The sequence below is a fragment of the Dryas octopetala genome, chromosome 4 (assembly GCF_963921425.1).
Source record: "Dryas octopetala chromosome 4, drDryOcto1.1, whole genome shotgun sequence".
Lineage (NCBI taxonomy): Eukaryota > Viridiplantae > Streptophyta > Magnoliopsida > Rosales > Rosaceae > Dryas > Dryas octopetala.
In genome coordinates this window covers 14,508,657-14,519,380 of record NC_141369.1, presented here as the reverse complement: position 1 = coordinate 14,519,380, position 10,724 = coordinate 14,508,657, and the positions used below count along the sequence as shown (strand labels likewise).

Sequence of the window (10,724 nt, the reverse complement as noted above, 5' to 3'; positions counted from 1 at the left end):
AAAAAAAAAAAAAAAAAAAAAAAAAAAAAAAAAACCTATATTTTTAATAGGGAAAAATTTATAAACATGACATATATTTTGATGGTTGTTTCATTTCAGGACATTAATTTTGCTTTGTGTTAATGAATGACACATACTTTCATTTTGTGTCAATTAAGGACCATATTTTTTTCAGTTTTTAACTCAACTTTGACCCGACGTTGGACCTATCAAAACTCCACCAAATTCAGAAAAAATTATACTGGGTTTAAAGATATGCATTTCCTCTTTACAACCATATAAAGATTACCCAAATCGGATCTCTACAACTCCAGATAATCTGCCCCAAAGTAGGATACCCGAAACTGTCTGATTTTTCAAATTTTTTCTCAGAGGTCCGATTTGACAGTTTCGGGTACCCTACTTTGGGGCCAATTATCTGGAGTTGTAGAAATTCGATTTGGGTGATCTTTATATTGTTGTAAAAATGAGATGCATATCTTTAAACCCAGTATAATTTTTCTAAATTTAGTGGAGTTTTGATGGGTTCAATGTCGAGTCAAAGTTGAGATAAAAACTGAAAAAAAAAAAAAATATGGTTCTTAATTAATACAAAATAAAAATATGTGTCATTCATTAACACAAATTAAAATTAATGTCCTGAAATGAAACAACCATCAAAGTATGTGTCCTGTTTGTAAATCTTTTCCTTTAATGATTTATACATAAAATCAGGAGGCATAAGCGCATGCATAAAAAAGATGGGCTGCCTAATTACAAACATAACTACAAGAAGCCAAGGGAAAATAGCGTAGGAGAGCTTTTGCTTCTGTCATTAAAGCGCTGTACGTCCACATACCAATTTTATTCAAAATCCTGAAAACAAGAAAGCTTGGCTGAGTGGTATGTATTTCCATGGTGCTCGTTTTTCCAATTATGAAGCATGGCTAAGTGATCCTATGTATCCATTTCTGGTGCTCGATCAAACTGTAAGAATTTGTTAGCCTCAATGTGCACTGATTATCTAAATGCCCCAAACATTCAATGGTATCAGTACTAATGGGTCCAGCGCTGTCACACTCGGTTAGTGATAAAAGAAGAAACTGATGAGCAAGCAGCAACAAAAGAACCTCTCAGTTGAAGCCAACCAATCCATGCTAATGAAGAAGAGAATCAGCACCACCACCATGTGTTTCATGTCTCAACCGAACTGCCACACTCTACTATCACTTATTGGGGACCATACATTTCGCCCTCATTTTGCATTCATATTGTTTCCAACTTAACTACTTCGGTGTGTTCAAGTGTTTGAGTGTTACTCAAAAGACCTTGATGCAAATTAAAGAAAAACAATCCCATGAGACGGTTGTACGTATTTGATCCAATCAATTCTTAATAGCACTCTTCTATTAGTTTGGTCTATCTCATTTGTACGCCAAATTTTTTGCTCATCATCTCTACATTTTCATCTACAATATATTAGAAGAAAATTTCCATTAAGAAGTAAAACCTACACGAATTGAAAGTGAGATCAAGATTCAGCTTTTATTAGTTTGGTCTATTCCGCTTCTAACACATAACAGAAGGGTCATATATATATGGTGGGGTTGAGAGTGACTAAAGAGAGATCAAGATTCAACAGCTCGATACATTTCTTGTTTTATTAGTCTAATTAAAAGAAATATCTATAAATATATATATATATATATATATATATCTATCGCTTTTGGAAATTAAGAGCCTTAATGGAAAAGGCAAAGACAAATCCAAAGAGCACTGCAAACCCAACAACTACTGTTGCAACCACTCCCAAAAAGTCATGTTTGAAACCGAAATAATCTCTCAAATACTGTTTGACTGTTTCACCACTGTCAAGCGCATCGGTTATATCTGCATACTGTGATGCAATCATTCCATACAAGCTCCAAGCTACTGGGCATGCCCAATAGTACCATCTCCACCATATGGGAATCCTCTATTGTTGGCCAGGTAGGAAAAAGAAATAGACAAAAGGAAAATTAGTAATTTGGTACATATATATATATATATATATATATATATACTTATGTCAAAACTTGTGTAAAAAATAAGATGCTATGAATCCTTCTCCTATATATATATATATATTGAACATTTCTTGAAATTACGAACACTTACCGGTCGTGGGACAATGAATCCTGAAAAGAGGTTCCACAGTGCATAAAATGAACCGGAAACAATAGCAGCAATGTGATAGTTTGGTGTCACAGCCACAGTCATCATGCCATAGAATGTGAAGTACAACAATGTGAAGTACATAAAAAATAGATACCAAAAGAATTTGACAAAGGTCACGTCAAATCCAATCATCAAATAAGTTATGACTCCATAAACCAGAGTTTGTGCTAAAATATATGGGAGTTCAATCATAACCTGTGACAAGATGGAAATTCAATAGTCATATAGAGAACCAAATAATTGATTGAAAAGGTTAACAATATAAGACCCATGTCACCTGTGCAAACGCATATGCCAAGGCTGAGTACATCCCGGCAGCCTTTTCTCTGTAGAAGACTGTTCTTTCAACAGCAACTACTGGCTGCACAGAAGAATTATTTTGGTACCCAATGAAGAAAATGGAAGTATACATAGCACCCATTGCATTAAACAGATCTTGTCTCCTTTTCCTGCATATCATAACACAAAGCAAATTTAAATATGAGAAAAACTAAGGAAAATACTTATGATCAGTTTTACAAATGTCAACATTTTCTTTAAATTGCTTCCTTGTTCCAACTCACGTTTTGGAGCCGAGGTTCCAGAAAAGTGTCCCGAACATCAATGCTACGAAAGTTGTGAAGAGAAGTCTTACTCCAGTGTATGATGGGTTGCGCCAATATGACAAATGTTGCTTCCAAAAGCAAGCCATGGATTGTGAGAGAAATGTTTGCGAGTATTGAGTAGGGAAATAGAGATCCTTTGAGGAAGGAGCAGGTGTGCTAAATTCTTTAATAATTTGCATGTTGCTCCTGAACCACATGCCAGCAGGCAAAAGTTTCAGCAACGAATTTAAGATACACAAACATGAGAAGTATCTCTCAGCATTTTGTCCTTAATTTAAAAGGTGGTAAACCATCTATGCTGCAATGTAGCAGTAATACATCATTGGACAAACCTGTATGGTTCTGAGTTTTTGTAAACATAAGAAAAATCAATCCCCAAAGCTAATTCTTGTGCTGAAGTTGTAACTTCCAACATCCAAGTTGCTGGATTATAACCATCTTTTATTTTACTGACTCCTTCAATTCCCTTGATTTACAGAAAGCAATGTTCAATATATAGCATAGCAGGCATATGACATTACAGAATTAAAGTAAATATTTAAAATATTCGCTATTGGATATCTTAATGGTCCATCAGATCCTACCTCAAGATACTTGATTAGATGGCAAGAATGGCGACCCAATGGCCCAACATATATTTCTTGTCCTCCTCGCTTCAGTAGGATTAGCTGCAATCACATTCTTATATAAGAGTAGAGATCGAACCTAAAAACACTAGTCTTCCAATCTATTTATTAACCTTTCTCACCTCATCAAAAGCTTCAAATATGTCAATGCTGGGCTGATGGATGGTGCAAACAACTGTTCTTCCAGTATCCACTGTGTTCCTAACCGTTCTCATGACAATTGCAGCAGCTCTTGCATCTAACCCCGAAGTTGGCTCATCCATGAATATTATAGAGGGGTTTGCTACTAGCTCAACTGCAATAGTTAGCCTCTTGCGCTGCTCAGTTGAGGGACCATTTACACCAGGCAACCCAACAAGTGCTTGCCGCAATGGTTTCAGTTCCACAAGCTCCATCACTTCCTCAATGAACATCTGCAAAATAATTTCACAATTAGAAATTAACATCACCATAAACAGGAAATGTGCAAACCACATGTGATCAGGCCAAACTGCTTCATATGCTGACTGTTACTCTGTTGCACAGATACAGATGTGTGATTCAATATACAATTTGATCCAATATGAAAAAACCTCCAAAAACAAAGATATAGATACTACAAAAATACAATAATAAAATAATACATTATACATATGTTTTAGGAAAAATAACAATCATGTTCACTCCATATATGGTGTGTTCTATTATGCACTTGACTGAGGTATTTCCTGTGACTCTGCTCTTTCCTATTTAGGTTTGTTGACAATAACTTTACCTTTTTTTTTTTTTTTAATGTTTATGTTATGGGGTTTCCATGTGGTGTTATATATGTTGTTGGATAATTATTATACATTTGGGTTTTGATGCTTATATAAAATGACTATGCATGTTGTGGTTTAAGATATCATATGATGAAGGTTTCCTACTCTAATTTAATGTTTAAATTTTTTTGGATTGTTCACTAAACATAAATACTGAAGTGGATATATACTTGTTTTAGATACTATCATACTAACCTTTTTGGTTTCAGAATTAACTTCAGCTGGCAAACGAAGCCACGCTGAGTACAGCAAGGATTCATACACAGTAACATTAGGGGAGTGGATGTCATTTTGCTCACAGTATCCAGATATTCGGGCAAATGTTTCTTGTTTCTTCGGGTACCCTGAAACTTTGATGTCCCCTTCAATATATCCACCGGTTTTCCTACCTGCCAGTACATCCATGAGAGTGGTTTTCCCAGCACCACTTACACCCATCAGAGCTGTTAAAACACCTGGCCTGAAAGCACCACTTACACCCTTCAGAAGCACCAATTTGTCATCTAGGACACCCTGGATCTTCATTTCCTGTACGTTCAGACTTTGTTGGAAATATAAAGTAACTTAACAGAACAAATTGAAGGAGCTTAATTGATTTCAGAAATGAAACTTTTGGAAATACACTCATTATTTGGTTTGAAGTTACCTGTGGCATGTCAACTGAGTATGTTATATCAACAAAGGTGATGGAATGTGGTTCAAATGGAAGAACCATCCCTCTTTTTCTCTTATGAGTTGTCTCGACAGATGAGGAGGTACTTCCCCTCCTAATTGCATCCCTACTCTCTGCATGCCATTTGAAATTTAATCAGTCACCTAAAGGCATAATATGAGAAATCCACACACACACACACATAACCTTTGGAGGTGCGCATTAGAAAGCACCTGTCCTGGTTTGTTGACTGGAGCTATTTTCTCTGTGTAGTAATTCACTAACTTCCTCTGTTCTGCAATCCTGTTCATTGCCCTGTGAATCTTCTGATTCAACAGCCTGAGATTGCCCAAGTGCTGCAAAATCATTTGGTTGACATTATAAGATAACCTTAATTCATAAAAATTTTAGGTGGATAAGGTAGATAAACCCACGGTTCAGGTAGGTGAGAGCTACAATGTAACAAATGTTGAATAGCAATATGAATCCAATCAGTGCCCCAACACCTATCCAATACCAATGTTCTTGTGGAAAGTACCCGCGAGACTTTATAGCCTCAACACCTAGAGATACTTGGGAGTATGGGAGTACCTTTTATAGAAAAGTGAATTCAGACATCAGATGATTTTGAAGAGATATACAAAAACTATGCAATGATTTTGAAGAAACAAATACAAGATGATTTTCAAGAAATTACATGTCTCCATTTTTTCCCAAGGAACTCATTAACTACTATTGCATTCAGACTGTACATCAGAGGCGATGACCAGTAACCCCAAAGCCACGATTTGTGAAGATCATCTGTGACATTAAGCAAAGACAAAAGCAACATATAAGCTGTAATGTAATTATGGAAAGAATTTTGTCTTTCCCATGCATCAATTTTATCTTATTATATTGTTTGTACCTCTAGAAATCACGAAGCCTCCAAATGTAAAAAGTAAGAGCATTACGAATGTCCCCAATGAGTTAGAAACAATCAAGTTCCTACAGATTGCTCCAACGAAACGAAATAATCCAGAAGCCATCTGGTTCACAAGTAAGAGCAATAGGAATTGCTTAAAGAACCTGCAGCATGTGCAAAATCGTGAATCAAGGATTGGTATTGATACCACTCTTCCCAAAAGCTTAACTATTAGGGTATGGACAAACAATTATTTTATGCTTTAACAATCCCCATATGGGTCTCCCTCCACCATTAGAGCCCAACATGTGGAATTCAACTTATAGGGGGGTGCAATTCCAGGGATTTGAACTCAAGATCTCATGCTCTAATACCATGATAAAGTTGTTAAAATTAGAGCATCTAAACCAAAACCAATTGACAATGGGTGGAGAGGCCCAAGATCTTATATATTGTTATGCAAGACTTATACTTCCAATGTGCGATTCTACATTCTCCAACAAAAGTAAGAGCGGCCAACCCAAAACCAACTGGAAATGCGTGTATAGGTCCAAGATCCTATATATTGTGGTGTAAGGCTTAACATATTTGTTCTGGGATTTTCTCAACAGGTATGCATATAAAACAAAGTTAACTACTATTTTTTACTTGTTTACCGTGCAATACTTGGATCAAATCCAATCACATAGTAGGTAAGGAACATCCACACTGCTACTTCTACGAATGCTATTGGGATCTTGAAAATCCATGTTGGAAGAGCATATGCCCATGCAGGGTAGAAGAAGAGGTCCCTTTGCTTGTAAAAAACAGGAAGCTTTACAATGGTCATAGACATCTCTGAAATCCCATTAAACAAATTTGTGACCACAGCGAAGAACAAAGCACCAATAAAAATTAATCCGTCATTTAATGAATGATGGTGCATCTTGGTCCGTAGGAAGAGTGTCATGGTAATCAGTGCCACAACTGTCAGCTAGAAGCAGTAAATAGAATTATTAACAAATAAAAAAAAATGATTTCCAGAATCAAGAACTAAAGTACATTTAATTAAAACCTACTTGGGCCAGCTTGAAGATGTACACAAAGGAATTCCTCTTTATTATCAAAAGTTCTCTTGAGAGGCAAGCTTTCAGCAGTTCTCCCTTTTTAAGACCATACTTGTTGGTTGTCAAAGCTGCTGGGTGGTTCTTTCTCTTGTCAAATGGAATTGAAAGTTCATCTTCAAGTTTCTGTCCGACATGGAATGATTGAAATGCATCAGAAAATTCTCTGACTGTAACAAAACTATAGGGTTCATCTTTGCATGCCCAGTACTGCTCCTGATCTTTCCTTGATGTCACCTATGACAAATTTGATTACATATACAATGAGATGTGAGATTCCGTATGTAATGTTCATCATTTAGTACATAGTTCTATTACAAATACAGCCAGCTACCTCTTGCAGGAAGTCAGCAGTGCCTTTCCTCTCTGGACATTTAAAGCCCATAGCTTCAAAAAACTCAAGAACATGTTCACGGGGACCCTGGTACACAATCTGGCCATCCGAGAGGAGGATAATATCATCAAAAAGCTCATAAGTCTCTGGTGCTGGCTGGAGGAGTGAGATGACAGCCGTTCCATTAAGAATGTGAATGTATTGCTTGATTGAATTCACAATTTGAAATGTTGTTGAGCTGTCCAAACCAGTAGATATTTCGTCCATGAACAATGCCTTTGCAGGTCCAACAAGTATCTCACCTGTAAATTAATTTTCTAAATGTTAAAAACTAAATATTTATGCAGATAAGAAAAATTTGATGATGATGTGCAATATGATCATTATTAATTTCTTTACCCACTGTAACACGCTTTCTTTGTCCTCCAGAGATACCTCTTAACATTTCATCCCCTACCATGGTATCAGCACAGACTTCCAATCCCAGAACCTATTAATAAAACTCACTCGGATGTGAATGAATTGAGAAAATTTTCGGGTGCTTTCTGAAAGGACTCATATGACCAAAGGTAACTTCTCACTTCTCAGTGTTACTTACCTTTAGAATGTAATCTGTCACTACGCTCACCTCCTGCCCTTCTGTTGCTATTGCCTACATTAGCAGCAGCCAATAATTAGAACCACATGAGTTGTCAATGACCATGAAAGCAAGTTTTGTTGACTTGGAATAAGGCAATTGATTATATTTATAATCATAATTTTCACTTGGATAGTATGAAGCAAGCAAGATTACCACCTATCACTGTCATGTCAATTTCTGAAACTTTCAGTTACTGTCAAAATTCCATGATATGATTTTGTTGGTTGGTACCACAGTATGTGGCTCAATTTTGCCTAGCTATAGCTACAGTGTGCATCCTGAAAGGTAGTGTTTCTATGTAATACCTGTCATTCTTCACACAAAATAACCAAATTCGTGCTATAGACTCCTCGTGTGCCTGTGTTTGTGTGTGTGTGTGTCTTCACACAAAACAACCAAATTTGTGTTATACACTCTCTGTGTGTGCGTTTAACATTGACAAGCTGTCTTTCTCACCTTCATGAAAACATCAATGTCTGGATCTGGCTTAATATTAGCTTCTTTCTCTCTTCTGGACAACTCTGCAAGCATATCTGCAGATGACCAAAATGAAAATGAGTGATTCCTTCACATATGTATAAATCCTTTTGAGTGTATCCTAGAAATCAATATGGAAGGAAAAGAAAAGCAGTTGTACAAATGAACTAACCATAACGTGTTCCGACCCCTTGGCATCTTGCAGAAAAGGCAAACGTTTCCCTTACAGTCATTTCTCCAAGATGTAGATCATGTTGACTGATGTAGGCAGCAGTTCTTTGGGGTACAAAATCATTCATTTCATGGCCATTATAACTCACCCTTCCAGAAAACTGAAGCAAAAAATTTGGTTTCCATATTAGATATGAGATTATTCAGACTTTGCTGAAACTTCTCTGAAAACAAATTAGAGAAGGATTTATAGTGGTTTATAGTGGTTAGTGAGATTCCTTTACACCTTTAGATTTGGATCAAGCTTTCCTGCCAAAGCCAATAAGAGTGTGGTTTTGCCAGAACCTGGAGGGCCCAAAAGCAATGCCATTCTAAAAGATGCAAACAAAACAAATGGTCACCGGGTCCCCAAATTTATTTTTCTTTTTCTTCGAAAGTGAGGAAGTAAAAGAAGACATCAAACTATGCCCTTTGCTCACCTGCTAGGCTTTATGATTCCACTAACATTTTGGAGGATAGACAATTCTGTCTTTTTACTTGGAAGAATACGGAGACCATTCAAGAGACCCTTCAAGATCAATCGACAAAGTAAACTGTCAGAACACGATCAGTGAAAAATCAATAGTAAATCAAAAACATCAACCTCTGCACATGCAGATAGTTTGTTATAAATTTTGCTCATTGTTACCTCGATTATGTTAACAGTGCAGTTAAAGAGTGTAGGCAAAGCTCTGCTTCCCAAATAAACTTCTGTTTCTATGTTTAGATGCTCAAATCGAACTTCAATTGTGGGAAGTTCAATTCCAACTCTGAAAAATATTTAAGAAACAGCAACAACCCGCCAAAGAAAGTTCAATTAAAACATTTTAATTAAAATGTTTCCTCTACTTGGCTACTAAGAAAATTGTTAAATAATTAACAAAGCAACATTTAATTCAAAAAAAAAAATTAAGCAAATAGGTATTAAAAGCCAACAAATTAAACAAATAGGTACTATAACCAAAATGAATATGAATTAAGCACACTAAAGTTTTTTTTTTTTTTTTTTTTTTTTTCTATATAGATTGGCATAAACATAGTTTGAAATGGGATTAGGAGGAGAGGGCCTTACCTATCAATACGATTCTTGAGCTTCAACAAGAAGCTCTCATTGTCTACTTCTGCAACTTTAAGCAACCTCTCCATCAATTCCTTTCTTTCTTGGAAACCAAGATTTGGTATGTCAATTTCACTAGCTTGGCCACCCGTTGTAGTGAGTATGCCTTTCCTCAAACGATTATAAGTGGGAAGCTTCTCGAGTGCTGCCCATTTAAGAGCTTCTTCACACTCCTCCTGGCGTGAAGACCTCGAAAAAACTTCCATACCACTCTCCATTTCAACCAATGGAGAACTCAAGAACCCACAAAATTGAACACAAAAACTACCACTAAAGTCTAAAACAGAACTTGGTACTTGGAGAACTTCCAAACTCCACTAAAACCAATATTTTCTTTTCTTTTTCTCTTTTTTTTTGCAAAATTTTATCAAATACTCGAAAAATTAATGGGCTCTTGTTATTGGACCTCCTCTGATGATGGTAAATATGGTAGTGGAAAGACTATCATATATATAGAGGAAGAAGTACTCTGTTGGGTAGGTGCATGACATCACTGGCAGTCTCAAAAATTGGCGCGGAAATGGAAATTCAACCCTAAGGCTAAAACTATACCTCATCACTAGAACTAACCCCTAAGGCTTGATGCCTCCTTAGCCTACTCATAAAGAATGGGAAAAAAATATATATAATAAAGATGCAAACTTTATGAAAGAATTTGGAATGAATATCATTCCCAAGCCTGTTTGGTTTCCATATTTGGGAATGTTTCATACTCATATTTGGTAAACACGGGAATGTATTAATCTTTTACAAGGGTATGAAATGGGCAAATGACCATTTTGGTTATGTAGTTTGGCTCTTGAATTAATTTCGTTCATGTTGTTTCAATATTTTCAATCAAGTCTTTATAGTTTTGTTACAATCAAGTCTAAAATTAAAATTTTGTGCAAATTTTAGACAAAATTTTTATGTGACAATAGCATGCAATGTTAGTCTTTACTAGTTTAAGAGCAAACGGTCATAAAATTAGTGTAGTTGCACTCCTACGTTGGTAAAAGAAAGGATCTCACAATCTAAATTTGGACGAAATTTTAATTTTGGACTTAATTGTTACAAAATG

At 36.0% G+C, this 10,724-nt stretch overlaps 1 protein-coding gene across 1 annotated transcript; it reads right to left on the bottom strand.

Annotated features, from left to right (window-relative positions):
• Positions 1 to 1,575: 1,575 nt before the first annotated feature.
• Positions 1,576 to 9,882, bottom strand: LOC147287144 (pleiotropic drug resistance protein 1-like). Its single transcript, XM_086239133.1, has 24 exons — positions 9,620 to 9,882; positions 9,197 to 9,317; positions 8,988 to 9,076; positions 8,795 to 8,879; positions 8,510 to 8,669; positions 8,317 to 8,393; positions 7,819 to 7,872; positions 7,620 to 7,710; positions 7,221 to 7,522; positions 6,842 to 7,123; positions 6,440 to 6,756; positions 5,787 to 5,947; positions 5,577 to 5,680; positions 5,314 to 5,470; positions 5,113 to 5,235; positions 4,874 to 5,013; positions 4,423 to 4,755; positions 3,550 to 3,840; positions 3,386 to 3,469; positions 3,134 to 3,267; positions 2,760 to 2,987; positions 2,474 to 2,645; positions 2,137 to 2,391; positions 1,576 to 1,954 (listed from the first exon to the last, which is right to left on the bottom strand). The coding sequence occupies exons 1-24, from the start codon at positions 9,880 to 9,882 to the stop codon at positions 1,697 to 1,699; spliced, it is 4,281 nt and encodes a 1,426-aa protein (XP_086095259.1). The 3' UTR covers positions 1,576 to 1,696.
• Positions 9,883 to 10,724: the final 842 nt, after the last annotated feature.

What these genes read in the sequence shown, in the direction of transcription:
- LOC147287144 (XM_086239133.1), bottom strand. Translation starts at nt 9,882, where the DNA reads ATGGAGAGTGGTATGGAAGTTTTTTCGAGGTCTTCACGCCAGGAGGAG. An exon ending in ACATTGATGTTTTCATGAAG is followed by an intron (nt 7,873 to 8,316) that starts GTGAGAAAGACA and finishes CTGCTAATGTAG; the next exon opens with GCAATAGCAACAGAAGGGCA. An exon ending in AAAAACTCAGAACCATACAG is followed by an intron (nt 2,988 to 3,133) that starts GTTTGTCCAATG and finishes CATGTGGTTCAG; the next exon opens with GAGCAACATGCAAATTATTA.